This window comes from Pezoporus flaviventris, unplaced genomic scaffold (genome assembly GCF_033815535.1).
Source record: "Pezoporus flaviventris isolate CSIRO_AGI_PZ_B2104156 unplaced genomic scaffold, CSIRO_AGI_Pfla_v1 ptg000057l, whole genome shotgun sequence".
Taxonomy (NCBI): Eukaryota; Metazoa; Chordata; class Aves; order Psittaciformes; family Psittacidae; genus Pezoporus; species Pezoporus flaviventris.
The window spans coordinates 7,264,417-7,288,199 of NW_026892605.1; the positions used below are offsets into that span (position 1 = coordinate 7,264,417).

The following is a 23,783-nucleotide window of genomic DNA, read 5'->3' on the forward strand; positions in this document are numbered from 1 at the left end:
TGATGCAAAAACTCAAAACCTTCCAAGGATATAGATTTTATGCTACAACAGAAAGAAAAATATATTTTACTGTTTTTATACTTTGTGATTTGAACAAATGTCATTCTAATTATATCCCCCCCCCCCCCCCAAAAGCCAAAAAAAAACCCAGCCAACCAAAAACTCTTCTGGAAAAGGACACCAGCATTGCAAAGCTATGTGAGGATATGACACAATTGAGATTTTCCATCTTGTGTTAATTTGGCTGACTTGTGAGTATGCCTTCTAATTAAGTCTTTAGTTACATGGTCACACACTGTGTTTATAACTCATCTAAATGAATACAACATTTGGGAGAATCATCGTACCTTGGATATTTGTAATAGACCTAGACCACTGATTTCCTATAATAGAACTTATTATAATAGAAGTTATCCTGCCTATATTGTTATTCCCTTCACTTATGAAATACTGAAAAGCTGGATTTCTACAGTCAGTCTGGGAAACTTGCAGAAGTTGGCATCCTGAGAACTCTCCCTCTTGAACCTTAATTGCTAGGATTGGCTGGCGGGGGGGAAGGGTTGTAGAATTATGTTATTAATATAATGAAGAAGGATCTGAGGTAGACAGATCCTTTTGTTGTACAATAAATGACATATTAGACATTAGAACCAATACTGATGAGCCCATAAAAGAGCTGCAAGGAAATTCAGAAGGTAAAGACTTCGGGACACTTATTTTTGACAGTAGGTTGTTGTACAGTATGTGAGTATATACAGCATATATTCCAATCCTGAAGTAAACCAGGACAAACTGCAACTTACGCTCCCAGGGCACCTGCTTATAGAGCTGTCATCCATCCAATTCTTAAAGCCCAGCTAAGAGTGATACCAAGAAAGCCATCAGAGTTTCTGTTCAAATTGCTATGTGAACTTCCTATTTTTACAATTCAGTAGCAATAGCAGTAGCAGTTCCCTGTAAGGTGAGAAGAACAGAGCCTGATGTCATATATTGCCTGTGGTACAAACAAAATTCTGTAAGGTGCACATACTAAAAATCTGTTTTATAGACAATTTTATACATGAAGAGCTGTTGAACTTCCTTATGAGTATCAGTAGTTTATAAAAATGTGTTCAACTGATTGTAGTAATTGGAGGTGTTTGAATAGCATTGACAAAAATAGTTTTTTTGTAGCAAGGCTATTTATAGGAAACAGTCATGGAGAAATTAAATGACTGAAGAGAAGGTACATGTAATTAGGAACATACCAGGGCACTGATGACAGATGAAAACATTCTTTGCAAATTGGAAAAGGCTTTCCCACAACAGACTGTAACTTGCTGGGACTCCCTGGCATTTCTCCAGATGACTCACACTGTGGTATGCCAGAGCCCTTGGGTATGGTTGTGGAGATGCTAATGCTCAGCTGTGGAGTAGATTTCCCCTGGTGCAGCTCAGAAAATCATTCACTTCCATGTCCCTTCTAAATGCCACTGTCATTGCCTGAACAGAAAGCATATTTGTGTTCCCCAGCTGAAACTAGAAAACCTGATTTGGAAAGTCACACTATTAACTGGCTGAAACGCAAGCTCTGTGATAGCACATTTGTATATATTTTTAAGCAAAGTTCTAATTTTAATAATCTTCTATGTAAGTAAACTGTGATGGTATTTTTCTTACTCATCTCTGTGAACCTTTCTTTTATCTTAGGTTATGTTGATATTGGGCTAATTCCGAAAGGTGCAAGGGGAATCAAAGTCACAGAAGTTGCAGAAGCAGGAAACTTCCTTGCTGTGAGAAGCAAAGACCCAGAAAAATATTACCTGAATGGAGGTTTTATCATCCAGTGGAATGGGGAGTACAAAGTGGCAGGCACGATATTTCAGTATGACAGAACAGGGGATCTAGAAAATCTGACTGCTCCAGGACCCACCAATGAATCAATATGGATTCAGGTAAATAGGGGATCACCACAGAACTTGCTGGTTTTGCATGGCAGCAGAATGTGCTGGGGCTCTGAAACTGAGGCTGGGAAAATACATATATTTTTCTGTAAGCCAGTCTAATAGCATACTATCTTGCAAAAATCAGCTGAGCTGTTTTGGAGAGGTTGTTCTTAATTGAGAGGGTTGTTCATCCTGCCTGTAATGTCCAGTGCCACAGTCTGATGATTATTAAAAACTGCATAATCCAGTACTGCCACTAGGATAGGGATCCTGCTACCTGTAGTTTGTCAGTCCTTTCCTGAAACTTCCTTGTCTCTTGTGCCAGGTTAGACCAACACGTGGCTGTGATGTGAGCCAGACTCAGTAACTATTTATCACAAAAAAGGAGCTGCTGTCAGGCTGTGAACAGTAAGAGCTAGGGAAGGCTGAGAGCAGTGGCAGCTTGCGCTGACCAAGAAAATGCAGCGTTACCTAGACGGACGTTTGTGGTTGGTGACATAGAACCATTTAGCATCCACTGAGATTGCTCCATTTTGTTTCTTTTATGTTGCTTTAGAGATTCTAACTTAAACATAACCAGCTTCTGTTAATTCTATAAAAATTTACCCTTTGTTCCCTGAGTGTATCTTTCCTGGCTTGTTTACCCACGTATCGACAATGCAGTTAGAAGTATTAGGGGTGTGATGGTAACTACTTTCACACTTTCATTGTCTCATGACAAGATCAGATCTTCGCTGTCAGTAACACTTGTCAAGGAAACAATTAGGATGAAGAGTAGAAGTTTATTGCTGAAGACTTCTTTTCCCTTGGTGATCATAGAATCAACTAGGTTGGAAAAGACTTCTAAGATCATCAAGTCCAACCAATGTTTTTCTTTTCTCCCTCTCATCAACCAAATGATGAATTTTTAGTGTGGCTGTTCTTAACTGGAATTTTCCTTCTCAATCCAGAAACCCTAAAATTAATATTCAGGAAGTCTCTGAATAAAGTCTGAAATTTACTGACCGAGTGGTTGTTTTGTAACAGCTATGTCGGAAGGGTAGGAAAATTATAATTTACAATGGTGGTAGGCAATGTCTTTAAATCAGCAGCACATTTAGGCAGTGCCCTGGGTGGTCTTTGCCTTATCTTTTCTCACAGTTAATAGGATACCAATTATGCTGACCCACTTACTCCCACTTACTGCTTGCAAAGTGCATGAGAAATAACTGTGTCTTAGAAAGATACATGTATGCCAATGTCAGCACACAAATGTGATTTTTGCTAGTTTGCTTTTCTGAACTCATAGTAGGCTCCAAAATGGGCTGCTTTAAACCTTGCTGATTCTTCTGTTTTGATTCTTTGAAAGCTTTGGGCCAGTAGCTCATTAGTATCATGAGTAATTAAATAAACCCCACTCATTTTCCAGCTACTTTTTCAAGAAACTAACCCTGGAATCAAGTATGAATATACTGTACGTAAAGAAGAAAGTCATGAGAATGAGATTGGAGAGCCAGAGTATTTTTGGCAATATGGAGACTGGACAGCCTGCAGTGTTACCTGTGGAAGAGGTAATTCTTCACTTCCTTTTCTATTACTGTTTGTCTTCATAACTGGCAGATCTTATCTTTAAGTTATCCAGACAGCATCCTCAAAGAGGTAAGGTTATTTAATCCAAATTTGGTGGGAAATCCAATCACATGGTCACAATAATGTATTTTGACTTTAAAATAAAGTGTTATTAAATCATTTAAGGCAAATAGCTTTCTGTAACACCTGCTGTGAAATTCTCAACCTCTCTCAACCAAAATGAAAGACTATGGTTTTCTTTATAATTTGTTGTCAATATTTTTCACAGTAACCATGTTTCCCAGCACTTCCTAATCTATGACCTACTCTAGTTTCCCTACTGAGTCTTTCCAATATGTCAACTACAAAAGATGTTCTTCATTTCTCTCCTGCCTTGATAAGCAGCAATGTTTTTTGGGCATATCTCAGTAAGTACTTTCTTTAAATCAGTCTTCAGAACTTACATGTCTTTGTCACTCTCAGTACAGTGGCTTTGGAACAGCTGCAGTTATATGGAGTTCTGTGCAGCATGTTAAACAAGAAAAGCAGAGTGACAACCATGAAGCAGGATCTGGGAACAGGTCCAGAAGTTTGCCTTTGGTAATAGACAGAAAATGCTAGCAGGAAAACTTTATTTAAGGTAGTTAACAGACCAGTGAGATGAAGCTAATGCTTGCATTAGATCAATAATGATAAAAAGACTGAAGGTTTCTTTACAAAAGTTAAAGGTTTTTATCCATCCTTTGCAGGAATGATATTTAAAAGATGAAAAAAATATGTGTGAAAGGAAGTCTGTATCTGGGGAGAAAAGATTGAAGTCTTCCTTCTGAATTAGTTCTTAAGTTTCACCAAACAGAAGAGCCTTGGAGCTGGGATGGGAACCTTGTTCTTTTGCTGTCTGTGTGAAAACTATAGAGAACAGTAGAAGATTAATGTTACAGTCATTGGACATACAACACAAAATAAGCCTTTTCTCTTTCTAATGATAGGGTATTGCCAGTGTTTTTTGATAATTATTGCTTTCATTAACTACTTTCCAGAAGGGAACAAAAAGACAAACAAATGTAACAAATCTCAGTGGGAGTCTAGAAGCAGTGTTGATTACAGAAATAACTATTAATCTTTCCTGTCAGGGAAGACACTATAATAATGTAATTTCAGTAGTTTGAACAAAGGGCATTATATGCCCTTAATCTTAGATTAGAAGAAGAATTTTAGAATAGTAAATTACCCCATTCCAATAACATTCCTATATTATAAAATATATATATATAAAAGGCATATTACAAAGATGTTTTTACATCCATATATATATATATATATATATATATATATATATATATATTTGTGCAGATATTTGTGGGGGGTTTGTGGGGTTTTGTTTGTGGGGTTTTTTTGGTGTTTATTGTTTGGTTGTTTGAGAAGAGTGGCACAAAACAGCCTGTGCTTTCTGTTTAGAAGAAAAAAGCCAACATTTTATTTAAATAGGAACCTAAAACAAGTGTTTCCCTTCATTGCATGTTTATTGCAGGTTTCAGTTCTGATACCCAGTTGTGAATAGTGTTTAATGTAACAATTGGCATGAGAACAGAAGTGGGGGAGGGAGGGGAATCTTACTAAGCTGTTTATTATGTTGTTCTGGTAGGGTTTTGGGGGGGTTTGGATTGATTTTTTTTTTTGTTTGGTTGGGTTTTTTTTGTGGGGTTTTGTTTGTTTGGTTTGGTTTTGGGGGTTTTTTATATCAGCTGCACTTTTCCCAGAACTGTTTCTCATTAAGTAAATGATATTCCCAGGTACTACCTTCTTGCTAAAGAGCTGTGTGACTTGGCTTTGATTTCTAGCTGCCACATGCATTATTTAAATAAAACACATGTGTTTCAGTTTTTATTTAATAAATGGCTTCCCCTGTTTGCTGTCTTTGGGTTCTTAATACATGTTTATTGAGCACACTGGCTTTTGGTTTGCATGAGCAAAAATGGTATGTTTCAGGCAAGACTGTGGAATTACCAACATGAGATGGCAGGGGAGCAGGGGAGCCAAGGACTATTCATTAGGGACTGTTGTGATAGGACAAGGCATAATGGGTTAAAACTTAAACAGGGGAAGTTTAGATTGGATATAAGGAGGAAGTTCTTTACTGTAAGGGTGGTGAGGCACTGGAATGGGTTGCCCAGGGAAGCTGTGAATGCTCCATCCCTGGCAGTGTTCAAGGCCAGGTTGGACAGAGCCTTGGGTGACATGGTTTAGTGTGAGGTGTCCCTGCCTATGGCAGGGGGATTGGGGCTAGAAAATCTTAAGGTCCTTTCCAACCCTAACTGTTCTGTGATTCTATGATTCTGAGGTTGGATTTTTCATTGTGTGCGTAAACTGTGCTTGCATTGAATAATTTTTTTTCATTCAGATACAAAGTGAAATCCTTGCAGAGCATCTACAGCTTTGTTAATTATGTGTTCACATTAGTTTTAAAATCAGATATGCTCTTTTGCATACACATTTTGTATGTTTGCTTCCGATCCTTACTTTCTATTCTACTCAGCCTTACTTTTGCCCAAACTGAGGGGTATGCAGCCAACAGATTCCTAATCTCCATTTCAAAAACCTTTCACACCCAAATAATTTTAAATTGGTACCTTTTTTTCCCAAATTAAGAGAGAAATCAGGAGCCCAGTGGGTCAAAATCCCATCTAAAAAATCCTGCATTAGGGATGAATTGGTACTGTTTAACACAGCTGTAATGGTACACTTCTCCGTAGAGAAAACAGGGGTGTGGGAAGAGCTACAAATGAGTGCTGAGGTGAGTAGAAAGGAATGGGGTGTTCCCACTCCAGAGGAGAAAGCAGGATCTTTGCAGTGGTATATAATGACCAAGGGACAGTGTCCTGATGAATACAGCCAGTATCTTTGTGCATGAAAACGGCTGTGGACTAGTTAGCACTGAGGTCAGAGAGATGTGGAAGAGGTGAAGGGCAGAAAACAGCTACCTTCCCAGAGCCTGTAGAAATGGAGTTTAGATTTCAAATCTCACTGATTTTTAGATATATTTAGGATTTTTAATCTGTGGCTTAAATAGGATATTGCACATTTAAATTAGGTAGCTCTGTAAATGTTTGGTAGGGCAGGGTCAGTGCGAGGTGCCTGGTTTTCTATTTCTGCAATGTTTTCTAGTTCAGCTTGCTCAAGATGAAGAAACAAGTGATTTGTTATGTCACTATATGTATAACTACATATGTATGTGTGTATCAATATATGCGTGTAGGAGTCCTCCCAGCTGCTTGGAACTGAACTGTATATAGTCATGATGAAAAAACTGTGCATTTATAGCTTCTATAAATATGTACATCCATTTCAGGACTTTCCAAATTTTGAAACTACAGTGAGAGTTCACATAACTTCCATAATAAAAATTGTTTGTGTGAATAAATTAATTTATTGATGCCAGCAATCAGCAAATATTTTATGAGAATGGACAGCCTCGAAACAAAACATTTGCAAAAGTTTATGGTGGTTTTAAAGTGAATTACAGCAGCTGAATTGACACTAAAAAATGTATCAAAGCTAAACAGTTCTTATTTGCATTTGTAACAGCAACATATCTTGATTTTGAAAGGGATAGAAACATAATTCTATGAACTGCTTTATTTACTAGCAGGAAGGTTGCTAACTATTCCAGTTAGATTTTTCTTAGCATAAAAGCAAGCACTGCTCCCTGGGAGACCTGCACTGAACAAGCTTTTTGCTGTTTAAAGTCACCAAGGAATAGAGTGTGCCATTTCCAGCCATGCTGCAGTCATGCAGCTACTTCCACATAATCTACCCTGGAGCTTGGAAGCTTCAGCAAAGGATATTAATGGAGCACAGGTCTGACGTCCCTTAATTCTCTCTTGTAGGTGAAACTAACCCTTGTTTTAGTTAATCGACCTTCATGTACGATTAGAGGAGTCTCAGTCATCAACCACTGTGCTGTTGTCCATAGTTGTCTTACGTGTCTCAGTCACAAGTGTGAAAGAACTCTAAAAGCTGTAACATTTCCTTACATACCTGATGTCCTAAGGTGCTAAAAAAAGGGATACAGGTTTCCATCTGCCTCTGTGGAATGACCCAAATATGAATTAAAGTTTACTTTGTTGTTGAGGACTTTTTCAGTAATATCTGACTGCAACCTTCCCCTTCACACACACAGTCCATGCTCGGTTCTCTCACCACAAGTTACCTCTGTTGCTAGCTTTGGATTTCCTTGTATTAGAGTTTGTATTCTGTTTTTTCTGTATTTATTTTTTTAAGTAGATTGTTAATTTTTTGAGAGAAAAGAAAAATTGAATGCTGTAAAATTACTTAAAGCAGGACAGCCATTATGCTAGCATGGAATTTTAGGAAATACATTTTAATTGCCATATATGGTGTCCCAGCTTCATCTGGGTTAAGGTTAATTTTTTGTAGCAGCCAAAGCCATGACATATGGGGACATTGCTGTATAGAGGAACATAAGTATTATTACGTGGATTACTGTTCTTAGTTTTGCTCATATAGTCCAGTTTGTATTCTACTTAAACACTCTTCCCAGAAGTACAGAAACACCAGCAACGATACACTTCCTGTAAATAGCCTGATGCTGCTGTGTTGCCTATTATCTGTGGGTAGTCCGAAAACCATTCATAGCTCTTTCAACCTGCTTCAGGGCCTGCAGGAGCCCTTTTTGAGGCTGACAACTAAACTGAGATTAAGGAAGATGCTTTCTATGAGATATCTGATCCCGAATAGCTTTGCTTAACTTCCTTTCAGCTTTATAAAAGGATGTTCGTGCTTGCCTTAGTTCAGACATTCAGCGGAACTGACTTTGACAGCGATTACTGAATTCTGGGATGTGGAGTATGACTGATGTGTACTCCCCATCCTTGAGGATTTCTGCAGCAAATACCCAGCCTACAGGGATTACTCTTCCATGTTTTTGTGTCTTTCTGTTGCAGGGGTGCGGCGCCAGATTGCCCACTGCATGCGGAAGGGAAGCGGAGCCATCAAAAACTCCTTCTGTGACCCAGCAACACAGCCAAACGGACGACAAAAGAAGTGCTATGAGAAAGACTGTCCGCCCAGGTAACAGATGCTGGGAGGGCTCTGGTAGTTTTAAATAGCAGCCTTATTCAATAGTAAATGTTGTTTGTAGTACCAGGTTAGTGTGGTATCTATGGGTGAGAGCTTCCAACCATTTCAGAGCAAGGTGTCAGCAGCCCGGTAATGGGTAAATTAGGAGTGAACTGCTCTAAGAGGTTTCTCATGTAAGTTACTGAGCTGTCTGTGCTGAAAATGGCAGAGATTGCTCTCTCATCTGTATAGATAGTATTTTTGTTCAGTTTAAGTGCAGATGTTCCTGAAAACTATATAATTTTTTTCTTATTTTAAAAATTGTGTTCCTGTCTTAGCTAAAGCGATAAGGTATTTCTGTGTATACCAAAAACTAACTTGCAGAGAGGGTTTTTTTTAAGACTTTTGATGCTGTTTTTCAGTGGGTTTTAATACTCATTTGTCAGTTTTATGAGGGAGGATGCTTGGAAATGTCCACTTCTGTAACTATATATTATACATTCTTTATTATTATTTGGCATCTTTTTATAATGTCCATCCTCATTTTTTTCCTTTCAGCAAAGTGCATCTTTCTTCATTCCGTGATCACACTGGAATCATGTTTCTATTCCTGTAACATTATTTTAATTTGTTTTCATACCTGTTTTTTCTGTTCTACCATTTTAGCAAGTAGGGTGAGGAAAACTGACCACAGCAAACATTCCAGGTGATAGCAGAACTGTGGGCTTGGAAAATAGGCACAAGTTTACGGAAGGAATCAATATTGGGTTTACTTCCATGCTTTAGGTACCAGAACATCTTTCTTTCTTCTTGTCTTCAGAAATTGTTTATATGCTGTTTGCAGTGTTATACAAGTCTTTCTCAAGTAATTCTAATTAAATCAGTATGAAATAAAAGTCATTACAATGATTCCCTTACAGTGTATTTTGTTACATTTGCCAGCCATTAATTTCATAAAGCTTAAATGTAAAGAATTCTGCATGGATGTTGGTTTAATTAGTTGTTTCCAAGTATTTTCTTAACAGAGTATGATGCCTGCTCTTGGAATTGCATCTTTGCTCCTGCAGCATCTATAAATGGCTGTTAAAAGCATAAACTACAATTATTTCAGAATTCTTTGTAGATTGCTAGGAAATCAATTGATAGTAGATAAAATTATTAACTAGTTGATTCGTTAAGAGCTGAGGCTGCCCATGTACATGGGGTTGTTTTTTATTTATAGTAAGTATAAACTGTGCTGGTTATTCCAAAGTTCAGAATGAGCTCAATTTATCCCCTTTGTTCTAAGTGACTGCATTATTCAGAAAGTGCTCATGTGAAGCTGCCGAAGACTAATTGTTCTGTAGAGAGGTGGCTAAATTCTGTGCTACAGTTTAGGACAGTACTATTAAACACAACAGTGCAGGAGACCCTTAGTTACTGCTGCAGCCACAGAACTCAAACTATTAGATGATCTCGCACATCCCAGCAGTGAAAGAGGTTCTTTGCGGGAGGATCTTACCTGAAAAATGAAGGAAGTTCTCCTGCATAACCCTTCCTCCTATGATCTGCTAAATCCCACTGAGGGAAAACACGCTGTGATGAATATAGCTTCTAATTGTAGTGAATATAGCCACTAAATCATAATTAGAATATTTATCAAACAGTAGCTACAGCCAAAGAATAACATTACTATAATGTCTGCAACTCTCACAAACCAGATCTCATTAATCCATTTCAGGAAGTTAATTATAAACTGTTCAAGTGACAGATTTCTGAGAAGTTCAAGTCTTAACATGCTTGTTTGTTAGCTGGTCTGCATTTATTTTTCCCTCACTTTCTGCTAAAAGAATCTGTTGCAAAACAAATAAATTACTTAAAATGTCACAAAACATGTATGTCACATGTTGACTCAGAGCAAAATGAATATGGCTGAACAGCTGAGAGTTAAAATACCATACAACTGCTCAAGTAGAACCTGTATGATATTCCTTAGCTAGGATGCAATGAGATAGTAGCATAAATGTATGATTTTTTTCATGTTATAATATGGAATGCGTTTTACAGTTACATGTTTCTTTGGTAGGCATGTTTTCAGCACCATGGTTGTTAATAATAAAAATTAATAGATACTACTTGAAGAAAAAGAGTGAGATTTTAACTGCTTATAGTGTTCTGAGTAAGAGGTTTGCTCTCCCCTTACAGAAAATTGTCTGGAGCATTTTTAAGCTGACTACCCACTTAAACAGAGTTACCATAAATAGATAATTCTACAAGTACTTGGGATCTTCTGGTTTTCATCTGCTATTACTGTATTGTCCTGCTTCCAGACTACTTAGTAGACTCCAACAGCATAATGAGAATAGGAAATCTTGGTTCTGTAATAATACATAGAGTGCAAATCAGTGCCGAGTTGGTATCTGCTGTGCCATAGTGTAAGAAGACAATCTTCCTTTAGGTGTGACACAATACGGTGGGAGAGAGGGAACATTCAACCCAGTAGACATGAATATAGCAAATTTGCTTCTGAAATCCCATGCTACTTTTTCAACAGGTTCCACACCTCATTCAGCACACATCATCTAGGTATAGATGAGAACTGTATGGACAAGGATGCTGGCTCTTGGCTTAATTGTTACAGACCTTGGAAACTCAGCCTGTGAGGAAAAGAGATAGGGATCATTTAAGGCAGCTGAATGCCACCTGGAAGAATCAGATTTTCTCCCTACCTTAGTTCCAGGCTGGACTGTAGAATAGCTGAGCACTCACAGCTGCAGCTGAAAACCAACTGAGGTTATTTTTAACACACGTATTAATTACCCGAATCAAGCATTTTGCTTGCTTGTTTGTTACCACTATCTTTCCATGCTGTGCCTGCTTGTGGAGATAAGACAGTCCTGTCACTTGGCAGGGATCAGGTGATGAATTAATATTTAAGAAATGCTCAGTTGCAGTGGTGGTAAATGCCATCAGAAACCAGGGTAGGAACTAGTGCAGGATGGCAACTCTCACAAGGCTTCAGTTTCTACCAACTGCTGCAGTCTCACCAAAATCAGCAGATATCCTTTTCCGTCAAGCATCCCTCTATATGAGTGATCTAAAGAAAGCCTTGCTTATAACCTCCCCAAAGCTAAGTCTGTCTGGCAGTGCCCCCCTCTCTTTAGCTTACAGCTGGGAAGTCATTTCAATTTAGAACTTCCATATTTGGATCTCAAATTGCCATGTCAATTCTGGATGTGCACTCAGCAGTCACCTCCACTTTCGGTTATGCCTTACATTGCAAGGATATAGCAGAACCTCCAAGATAAATAGGATTAGCAAAGCAGGTACTGCTCCCTTCTGTGTGGTCCAGCACCTGCTTTGGAGCATCCTGTATCAGGACAGACAAATGGCTGGTAGACGTTCTGCCAGCCACACTTTGCCTTTCTTTCCCTTTGGTTAGATGCTGCAGTTTGGAAGTCCTCAGTGCAGGGGACCATAGAGAGACGAGTGCATGTGCTTCCATGTTGAGTTTCTCATGTTTGAGTGTTTAAGGCACATGTATGTACCCTAGAATGGAAACGGGAAAATGCATCATCAAAACCTCCAGTTACTGATAAGGATAAACTGTCAGTCAGAGCAAGTTTTTTTGAAGTGTGTATGGTAAACATAGTGTTCGACAATTAACTACTTGGCTCCACCAGTAGCATCTGTTACCTGCACTGAATGAGGAAGAACTCTGTAAAATAAGTCACATGAGTAAATGTAATTTAAGACTAACCACTATAAAGGTACAATAGTATGAAATCTTAACTCAGGGATTTCCTAACTTTGGAGCACCTTGCTTTCTTCAGTAACTTTAAAAAATTTTTTGTGTGTAATAGTTAATCAAGCACCATTACTGCTGATCAAGATAGGTTCTATGGTGAGCTCTGATAATTTACTGTTAGGAGTTCTGTATTTAAACCTGAAATAATAAACAAACCCAAACACTTACTTATAGCCATTTGAAAATGGTGAAGGAGCAGGTGCCAGCTTAGCATGTCTATAGATTGTTTCCATTAAAATTAATAGGGTAATATCACATAATTCAAGTTGCATTTGTGCTGAAGTGTCAGTGATTTGCAAGATACTAGAGTTTATAGATTGGAAAGAAGATGCAAGAGATGAAAACAACCCTGAAATTACTTTATCCAGGTTGTGATAATATAGAACCATAGAATCATAGAATAGGTAGGGTTGGAAAGGACCTTAAGATCATCTAGTTCCAACCCCCCTGCTGTGGCCAGGGACACCTCTCACTAAACCATGTCACCCAAGGCTCTGTCCAACCTGGCTTTGAACACCACCAGTGATGGAGCATTCACAACTTCCTTGGGCAACCCATTCCAGGGCCTCACCACCCTTACAGTAAAGAACTTCTTCCTTATATCCAATCTAAACTTCCCCTGTTTAAGTTTTAACCCATTACCCTTTGTCCTATCACTACAGTCCCTAATGAAGAGTCCCTCCCCAGCATCCCTATAGGCCCCCTTCAGATACTGGAAGGCTGCTATGAGGTCTCCACGCAGCCTTCTCTTCTCCAGGCTCAACAGCCCCAACTTCCTCAGCCTGTCTCCATACGGGAGGTGCTCCAGTCCCCTGATCATCCTCATGGCCCTTCTCTGGACTTGTTCCAACAGTTCCATGTCCTTTTTATGTTGAGGACACCAGAACTGCACACAATACTCCAGGTGAGGTCTCACGAGAGCAGAGTAGAGGGGCAGGATCATATTTTTCTCTTTTTTTATTGCTGTGTTTTGCCAAAAGCAATTTTTTCCACCTTTCTGTCTAGAAAGGTGTTTTCTAAATATGTTCATGTTTTGGTTTTCAGCATAAGGCGTCATCACAACCTGCTTAAAAACTCGAGAAAAAGTAATAATGTCTAGGATCTTTTGTGGCTTAAAGTTACAGCTGGGCCAGGTTCTTTTATAGAGCAGTGGGAAGCTATGTTCGTGCCTAGGGCACTCTGAAGTAGAAGGAAAAAGATTATTGTTGTTTGCTTTTTTTGTTTTTCATTCAAAGTATAAATCTTTATGCAAATGTCAGAGTTATTGCCAATTCTTCTCAAATAGTAAAAACCCATAAATTTTTGCCCTCTTTTATTATCATGAAAGGATAGTTGATCCACTCTGGGTCAGCATGAGAAGAAGTAGGTGGATGAAGCTGTGAAAAGGTGAACATAAACTGAATTTAAAGGGGATAACTCTTGTCAGTAAGGTGTTTGGCAATGGAAAATACTGTAGTAGAGGAAACATCATTCATCTAGTGATAAATATTAGACATAGTGTGCTATGGAAGACCATCTTTAATCAGGGGAGAGGCTCATTTTTACTTCATGAAGGAGAAAAGTACAGAAAAGTTCATCCTAGTGCAGACCCAGAGGCTAAGCCCAGAGATGCAGCACTGCAGGGCACTGATCCCGTCTGGGGGCACACAGTGTAGCTCTGACTAGCTTGCTTTTTGGGGTTGTGTTCCTTGCTGCTTCTCCTTCTGGAAGTAACACAGGATCAGTTTGAGCACTTGTTCAATACTGGCTGCATAGATATGTGTGAGGGGGCCACCTTCTTCACCTCTGTGCTACCATTACCGACCCTCCAGTGATTCTCATTTGTTAACTCTTTCTGTACTGAGGTACCAATAAGAAGCAGATAAACAATAGGATAGAGTAAATAGATTACTAAACTTTCTAGCAGTTCCTCAAATTTGGATTTGAAAGACCATCTACTCAGTGGATTCTTACACACTGTAAAAACATTATACTTGGTGCCTGCTTCTGTCTGAGAATCAGCATCTTGCAGTGGTTGGCTAGGACAAGTCAGATGGAAAAGCTCGAGTGATCTGGACTAAATAGGAGAAGTTTACATCTGAACCCTGAATTTAAGTTGCAGTTTGTTCTTATTGCAGTCTCTGACATTTTCTGTACTGTGTTTATGGTGGATTGCTTTCTGATGTTTCTTACCCCCTGTTTTTCAGATGGTGGGCAGGAGAATGGCAGAAATGTTCAACCACATGTGGCCCAACAGGCCAGAAGAAGCGAACTGTTCTTTGCATCCAGACCGTGGGATCTGATGAGCAAGCACTGGCTGTTACAGAGTGCCAGCACCTGCTTAAACCAAAGACGCATCTGTCATGCAACAGAGACATCTTGTGCCCATCTGACTGGACAGTGAGCAACTGGACAGAGGTAAATTCATGTCAACTGTAACACTGAACATTTTTTGGGGTTTTTTGAAGGGTTTCTTTCAAAATTACTTATTACAGTCAGCAAAGAGGACCCAATGACCTGATCTCTGAGGACCTTAGCAAGTGTGGTGTGTTAACTGTTTCTAGGGATTTGGATTGCTGAGCTTTTGGGACTGTAGAACAGAACATGCTTGAACACTAAAAAGTCTGTGTAGTACTCATTACTTCTGTGGACTAGATGGGGGGAGGCTCTGTGTCATGTCTGTAGGCCTACAAAGAAGCATTTTTACATTCTTTACATTCATATCTCTTACATCCATAACTCTGCTGGTTTTGCCATAGCATGCAAGCTTTTTGATTCTAGTATTAATCTGAAGCCCTAACAATCATTAGAATGCCTGTGTATCCTCAAGAGTTAATTAAATATTGTACAGTTATTTCACTAGCAGCTGATGAAGTACAGAATATGAGGTCATCAGAATGATGACTGCAATATACTACATTTATTTAAATATACTGCAACATATTTTGCAATGTCTGTTAGCAGGGAACACTTATTTGATGTGCTTTGTCATAGGTTTCAATATGTGGAAGGGCCTCATGCTGGTATCTACAGGGGTTTCATATCTTCACATTCCACTGAAGGCCAGGAGAGTTTAGGATCCCCAACATGTGGAGCAGTCTACGTCCCCATGAAAAATAAAAATGCACCAAGATATTTCTTCTGGAATGGGAAGGAGTAGGGTTTGAGCCATATGGTATTTTGAGTTACTTTATTCTGATTCTGTATTGTAGTACAACTTGATTATGGTTCACTTCACAAATAGGCAGTTTAGCTGTTAGTGTACCTGACAGTCACGATAACAAATGCACAACAAATATTTTCCATTTCAGGTGTCAATAAAACCAAAGTTTACTAAGTTCTTCAAAACTTCCAAGACCAGTGATCTGGATGCAGGAGTCAAACCCACAATTAGGAAGTTTGACGAAGATCCCGGGGGGGAGGGGGGGGGGGGGGGGGGTGCTGTTTGCTCTCTTGAGGGACAAGATGCCCTGCAGAAGGATCTAGGTAGATCAGAGTATTGTGCAGTGATTAATGGGATGACATTTAAGAAGTCCAAATGATGGATTTAGCATCTAGGATGGAATAATGCTGGGCATAAGCATAGATTAGGAGAGGAGTGTCTGGACAGCAGCCCTGCAGAAAGGGATCTGGGAGTGCTGGTAGGCAGCAGGCTCTCTGTGAGTCAGCAGCCTGTGCCAAGAGAGCAAACCCCATCCTGGGGTGCATCTGGCACAGCATCACCAGCCGGTCAGCAGGGGTGATTCTCTCACTGTGTTCAGAGTTGGTGCAGCCTCACCTGGAGCACTGTGGGCAGTGCTGGGACCCACCATTAAAAAGGATGTGAAGGTCTTGAATGTGTCCAGCGGAGGCAACAGAGAAGAGGAAGAGAAAGGCCCTAAGCTCTGCTGCCTGGTACCCAGTGACAGGACAGATAGGAATGGTTCAAAGCTGTGCCAGGAGAGGTTCAGACTGGACACCAGGAAGCATTTTTTTACCTAGGTTTCCTAGAGAGATGGACAATGCCCCAAGCCTGTCAAGTGTTTAAGAGGCATTTGGACAATGCCGTTAACAACAGGCTTTAACTTTTGGTTAGCCCTGAAGTGGTCAGGCAGTCAGACTAGGTGATCATTGTAGGTCAGTTCCAACTGAAAATATTCGATTTCCTTTTTGAAAAATCCTCTCCCTGCTTTCTCCCAGCTCTGTTTTTGGTTTTGGTTTGTTTGGGGTTTTTTTACCAAAGTCACTGTTTTTGAAAGCAGGTTCAAATAATGATCTAGTAGAGTTTTGTAACAGTATTAATTCAGTTTATGTTGCTCATAAATCATCATCACTGATGTTGATTGTTTTGTAAACTGAGTGGACGCTGTGTTTTAACTGCCTGTGAAAAAACAGACTTGGGATTACATGGCTAGCAGTACAATATATAGAAGTGACATGCTGTTACAGAATACAGCCAGTGCTCCTGCATCATTGGATTTTATTTGCAAGTTACTGGTAAAAATGAATTTCTACTCCTATAGAAATTGGGGAGGGAGTATAAGACTATTTTGCCTGCAGAAATTAAAGTATTGTCAGGAGACTTGTGACAGCAGAATATTCTTTCTTGGTGAACGTACAGATGTACAGGAGAAATTTTATACAGGCATAACTTCCGTCTGCATTTATCTGGCTGCTAGAAAGTGTATTTTGTAAGCCGAATGTACTTGATCAGGCAGAAAATGAGGATAGAGTGTTGTAGCTGTTCTGAAATACCTTTTTAGTACTTGGCCATAATCTAAAGCAGAGATTTTCAAAGCTAATTCTGGAAGGCAGTCATTACCCCAAAAAGTTAATGAGGTTGGATGTTCCTTTTAACTCACACAAATGCTAATCTAAATCATCCAAGTGCCAAAGTCTGACAAGTGTGTTGTATTTCTGTGTAAGCAGCAACATAGTCAAATGCAGCTTATGTAAACTTGCATAGCTCTGAGTACTTTGATGTGCTATACAGCTGAATATGCAAGGCAGACAGAATAGGTAATGAACTTACCTACTCTGAGGTTACTTTGCTTTCTTCCGCACTCCTTTTGCTGCAGAGCTGATGTTATTTTACAAGTGTTAACAGTAGAGAGTGTCTCAGTAAAACAAGGTCACTGGTGTTTCTACTGCCCTGTGATCTAGACTAGCTCTAAAAAGGGGCTTTAAAATGCTGGCAGTAGGAGTATTCATCACTTCATCACTTAAGCACCTGGTTTAAGATAGCTGAATTAGCTGGTCAGGCTCCTTCACATCCTAGGAAGACTTCCTCCAGCCTGTTGCATTTAACATCTCCAGTCAACCAGCCTTAATACCTCAAATCAGAGAAGTGCTCCCATTTACATAGATGCCAGTTAGGGTATTACCCTCAGTAGTCTATAATTTAGGAGAGGTGTACTAGCAGCCCTGGCATCACGCTGTAGTTGCATTAAGACTGAATGAAAAATCCATTTCATAAAGTCAGCAAAGATCTGTGAGTTGTCTGGATGATCGCAGCGGGTTTGTGGCACTTTTTGTGTCCAGCATTGAGCCTGTCAGGTTTTGATGGCAAGTTTTTAGTCTGTTTTTTATAACCCTGGTGGAAAAGGTACTGGCTAAACAACTTTTGTGATTCACTGAAGAAATAAAATTCTAGCATATTACTTTCTTATTTTGTCCTTATTGTGTAGTCTTTTTTCATTGCTGTTTCCCCAAGGCAACATTTACTGTTCTAAGTGTTTGGAAAGACCTCCATGATAGAACATCACTAGGATAAAGGGCTTGTTCCTCAGGAAAAGCTTTGTTATTGATTATTTATAACAATGTTATTGATTATTTATAACGATGATTCTTAATTATAAACAGATGCCCTTTGATACTTACTTTTATTGTTATGTGCAGCAGAATGAAGAGGGAAGATAGCAATAATTCTGTTTTCTTTGCAGTGCACAGTTACTTGTGGTGGTGGAATAAGGACTCGTAATGTCACTTGTGCCAAAAATAACAAAGAGCCTTGTGATACTTCCAAGAGACCAAATTCTAAGGCCCTGTGTGGTCTCCAGCAATGTCCTTCTGCTGGAAGATTTCTGATACCCCCACTGGCACCCAGAAGAGGAAAGATTATAATCAGGAAAACAACTGCTAATCCCAAAGAGACTCCTCCTCACAGAATACCCATACCAAGCCTGAGGTCCCATACAACAACAAAAGTACCCAAGCTTGAAAGTGTAACTCCCTGTTTGCCTACATCCTCTGGTTTAGGTACTATCTCAGAAGAAGAAGGAGCAGCCAACAGAATGATACAAAATAATTTTGCTGGACCAAGTGATGTTTACACTTATCCAGTTGTTTCTACTGAAAATAGTTCATACCAAAACACTACTTCATGGCCTTTTCACAATAGCTTAAGTACTGAAATTATAAAACATGTTCAAAATACTTCTGAAAGTGAGCCATTTTCTACTGTAGAGAGTGAGGTGCAAAGAAGTGAGGACAGTCCCATCTCCTCTTTTACCAGTAATCCAGAAATAACTTCCAGTTATGATTATTTAACCGAAGAATCTGATTACATGGATGGGTCACTTGGAGGCAGTGAAAAAACGATTGATCTCCCCTACAGCACGGAACTCAATCCTGAAATCAGAACCAAGAGCACACCGCTGCATACTGTGTCTCCTGTCCTTCAAAATGAGAGTATGACTTCTCAGCCCCCGCCAGCATCTCCTCACCAAGACCCTTCTACTCTCCTTCCTGTTAGCAGAGCAGCGCAAGGGTTGGCATTTCCAGCAACAGCAGATAATATCGGACTGCAAGTTGATGTGCCTGTTGTAGAAGTAATTAACCCACAAGCATTGGTTACAGTAACACCCACAGCGTTTGGTCACATACCAAGGGATCAGACTGACCGCAGAAGAGAAAGGAAGCTACCTGAAACTGTAATCACCAGCACACAGTCGTCAGCTCTAGAGCCTGCTCTCAGGAACCAAAGTGCAACATCTGAGGGTATTTTAACCAGTGTCAAAGGAAACAGCCACCTGATAACATCCAGCAGTTTGCCTGGTGATGCCTACTGGGTGGTAGGCAACTGGAGTGAGGTAAGTTATTTTTAACTCATAAGAAGTGGAGGGTGTGAACTGCTGTCTGAACCACTGCTGAGGAAATAAAGCGTCTTAGTTTGTTACAGTTATCTGAAAGGAGTGCCATACATTTTGATGCAATGCTTGTCACGAGGGAAAAAAAAGAATGGTTACTTGGATTATCTAATATCAGATTGCTTACACAGAATATGTCTGTATTTATGGATTCTGCAAAACTATGCATAACTGGTCACTTGTGTTTTCTCAGCTGAATGTTCCCAAGTCTGTGGGGCCTGATGGGATTTATCCCAGAGTGCTGAAGGAGTTAGTGAATGTTACGGCAGGACCCCTCTTGACCATCTACCAAAGTTCTTTAGAGTCGGGGGAGGTTCCTGCTGACTGGAAGCTAGCGAGTGTTACTCCAGTGTACGAAATTATACCTTTATCAGCAGTCCTGGTCTAGTGGGCAGGTCCCAGGGAATTGGAGATCGGTCAGTGTGATGCTTCTCTACAAAAAGGGCAGAAAGGAGAGGCTGGTCTGCTGGAGGGTAGGAAGCTCTGCAGGGGGATCTGGGCAGGCTGGGTCCATGGGCTGTGGCCAATGGCATGAGGTTCAAAAGGCAAAGTGCTGGGTCCTGCACTTGGGCCACAGCAACCCCAACCCCATGCAATGCTTGTGGCTTGGGGAAGAGTGGCTGGAAACTGCTTGGTGGAAGGGGGCCTGGGCGTCCTGACTGATGGAGCTGAGCATGAGCCAGCTTGTGCCCAAGCAGCCAAGAAGGCCAATGGCATCCTGGCCTGTACCAGCAATAACGTGGCTTCCTAGAGAGGTGGTCAGTGCTCCAAGCCTGTCAGTGTTTCAGAGTTGTTTTGACAATGCCCTTAATAATGGGCTTTAACTTTTGGTCAGCCCTGAAGTGATCAGGCAGTTGGACTATAGGATTGTTGTAGGTCTCTTCTAACCGAAAAAAAACCTCTATTCTGTTCTAAAGCTTTCCAGAGACACGAAATTCAGGTTTGTCTATAACCAGAAATACCTCAAGGGTTTTGTTTTAGAGCACAGCAAAATATTAATCAATTAGATGAATCCTGGAGACACTAAATGAATATGTGTGTATTTCCAAATAAGTACATAACATGAGTTAGCTGTAGATGTGCTTTTATGTTGTAGCCTTCAGTTACACACAGTTTCTGTCTAAATTATGTCTGTTTTCAAACTTACTATGTGACCAGGGTCATGTAGATAAGTTAGCTATATTACTGTGTAACGCACATTAATACTATGGATATTTACACATATTTTCAGTTGTCTGTTAACAGATTATTGTGGTGCATTTCTGTCACATCCCGCTGTCAGTGGTTGTATCCACCATTAGCAAATGCCTTTCTAAACTCAGAGCAGCTTTCAGCCTCATAAAACCAGTTTGAATCTACAAAGCAAAGATTATTAGTCCAAAGTTAAACCAGTATATCCAGGGTTTGTAATTTGTCCAGCACATGTACATGGGAGACATTGTAATACAAAGTTCTGCAGCTTTTTTTGAAGTTTAGGTGATTGCATATTGGAGCTGTTTTGTTGTAGTGGTAACATAAAATTAGAAGTGTATAGTTCAGAAATGCTATAGTCTGTCCTAGTAATTCTTTATCTCCATTAAAAATACATTCCTTACATATAACCAACATCCTTCGTACTCTAAATGAAGATTCTATTTTTCATGTGCAGATCACAGACAATAATTGTCTTCCTAATAACTGTTTTGGGGAATGATTTCTAAACAAAACAATCCAATACTTTTTAGATTTTTCTATACATCCCTAAATATTTCCAGTATTTTCTAAATATCTGGTGGTTTTGTTGTTCTTTTATGGACTTGCTTCAGTTTCATCATATATTTCTTCATAAATGATGTCCATTATGGCCCCAGCTGGTTTCTGGCAAATAAAATGCAATAATTGATATAATTTTATTTATGACCCTCTTTGTGAACGATGGGATCAGATTTGTCTTGTTTTGTAACTGTCATACTTTTGATTTATTCAATTTGTGGTCCATTGTAAACCCTGGATTCCTTAATGCAGTATTTCTAGATCAGCAGATGTTCTGAGATTGGTTTGAGATGTGTGTAAACGTGTGCATGTGTGTGTGTATGTATGTATAAAAGGTTCTTACTACATGGAGTATTTTGCACATGTTTTTGAATTTCAGGTTAGTGTTTTCTTACAATTTTTAGCTTGGTGAGATGTTTTTTGAATTCAGATTGTGTCCTGCAACATTCCTGCCAACTCTTCCAGCTTGGCATCATCTCAAATGTTTTAAGTGCATGCCATCCTTCATTAAATTAGTGAGTGTCGATACTGAAGAGAGCTTGCCTCTGAACAGAGCCCTGCAGGACCTTTTCAGTTTTACACTGAATCACAATGATCAGTTTACTACAGTTTATCAGTTAGCTGCTCACCAATCTCGAAATTATTTCACCTAGACCATATTTCCAACATTTGCTAAAGAATGCTGTTTGTGATCATGTCAGAATACATCCCATCATCTGTCTCTCTATTTTCATTAAGCCAGGTACTCTTTTCAGAGAATGATATTGAACTGAATATTTTGTGCTAGATAGGTACATGTGGGCTGTTTTACTGCTTTATCTTCTTTGTTAGTATTTACAATTTTGATCTCTTCCATATACTTTTGTGAAGTAAAGTTAGATGAAGTGTTGCATTAGGCCATAGATCTGACTTTTTCTCTTCCTAAAGATAACTTGAAATATGTTCTTCTCTAATCCTCTGGGACTTTTCCAAACTATTTTAAAAAATAATTCTGAACAGATAAAAGATTATTTAAGAACACTTGAATGAATAATGAAGTAACATCAATACATTCGGTTTCACAGAACTGATTAAATCAATTTGAGGATCCTTATGGATCTAACCTTACTCATCTTTTGCTATTCTCATTCAAGTTTGTTTGGTTTTTTTTCCTTAAGATTAACTTTATATGAAGCCTGGCACATTTAACTTTTTTTTTCTTTTTTTTTTCTTTTCCAACTTTGAAGAAGAAAAGGTGGTGAAAAGGAGAATTTGTAGAATCTGTGTCTTTGGAGATGTTGTGAAGCCATCTGGACACTCTTCTGAGTAGGGCAAAAGAGTGCCAATGACACTAGCGCTACTGTGTGTAATTCTTAACTTCTTTCCTACTACTTTCCCAGGTCATTCTGGGCTGTTACTTTTCCCTTTCTAAGTGTTATCTGGGTATCAAATATACCCCACGACCACCATATCTGCCCATTCTGCACCTCACTTACTAGTCCTGGAAAGTCACCTGCACTTCCTCCTTCTGTAATAGACATCTACTGTGACAAGAAGTAATCTTGGTTCCTGAATGACAAAGGGAAAAGCAGAAAGCCTTCCTGAACTTCAGAGTGATTGGTCTTTATGTGACATGAAACAATTGTCAAGAAAGCTAAAGCTTTCTCCCGGTACTATTTGCAACATCATGTCTTTCTTCTTGGCTCTGAATCTTCTCACAGCAATTTTTGAAAGAACCCTGCTGCATTTCACCTCCCTCAGACTAGAACGTAAAGCTTTGTAAGTAGGATCTGCCCAACATCATCCCTGAACCTGCCCTTGTTCTTCTCAGGAATGCTCAGAATGGGGCTTTGATCAAAGCCCTTCAATAAAGATGTGGTGTTTTCAGAGTCGTACAGCGGGGCTGGGAGAGCCAGCAAACAGTCAGCAGCCAAGACAAGGATGTAAGTCCTCCTGAACAAACCAGTTGTCTTGGTTAGATACGTGACTATGCAAATCTGAACAGTGGTATGCAGTCCACTTCAACAGGATCTTTGTGGCCTCTTGGACAGATGTCTCGGGAGTCTCAGAAGCTGGAGATAGCATGCTGCAGAGACCTTGCAGATTCACTCGCTTCATAATGTGCAATTTTCCCAAAGTTCCTTATTTTGACCATTAATGTTTTTTTTCATTTCTTTGACTGAATCTGGTAACAGTTCCATGTCTTCAGCATTTAGGCTGTCTTTTTTTTTTCTCCTCCTTAACTTCAGCTTACCTTTCCTTATCTTTCCAAGGACACTTACTCAGTTTCCCTATTTAACTCTCCCACTAATGCGTAGGGAGTTCAAACCACACAATAGCAGTTGCTCTCTTTATCATTTTGCTCACTTAAACCGATATTATTTATGCTGTTTCTCATGCCAGCTACAGGCTGCTTGGAGCGTGTTGGATTTGACTCTCTGTATATAGTTCACTGCCCCTCCCTTTTAAAGGTAAATGGGTGTTTCCAGCCACTTTTCACCCCTTCCTGCTTCAGAATAAAATGATAGTGACTTTTTTGGTGAACTCTTGGGATCTGGATTGGCATGATCAATATTTTCTTACCTCAGCCACTAAAACCCTCCCAAA

The 23,783-nt window shown here is 39.5% G+C and overlaps 1 protein-coding gene across 1 annotated transcript in view; it reads left to right on the top strand.

The window, feature by feature from the left end:
• The window catches only part of ADAMTS12 (ADAM metallopeptidase with thrombospondin type 1 motif 12), a 155,935-nt gene that overhangs the window by 119,801 nt on the left and 12,351 nt on the right, over nucleotides 1–23,783 (top strand). The window contains exons 15-19 of the mRNA XM_061469538.1: nucleotides 1,690–1,934; nucleotides 3,334–3,475; nucleotides 8,438–8,564; nucleotides 14,526–14,736; nucleotides 18,240–19,388. Of these exons, the coding sequence (XP_061325522.1) occupies nucleotides 1,690–1,934; nucleotides 3,334–3,475; nucleotides 8,438–8,564; nucleotides 14,526–14,736; nucleotides 18,240–19,388 (1,874 nt within the window). The remainder of the gene's footprint in view (nucleotides 1–1,689; nucleotides 1,935–3,333; nucleotides 3,476–8,437; nucleotides 8,565–14,525; nucleotides 14,737–18,239; nucleotides 19,389–23,783) is intronic.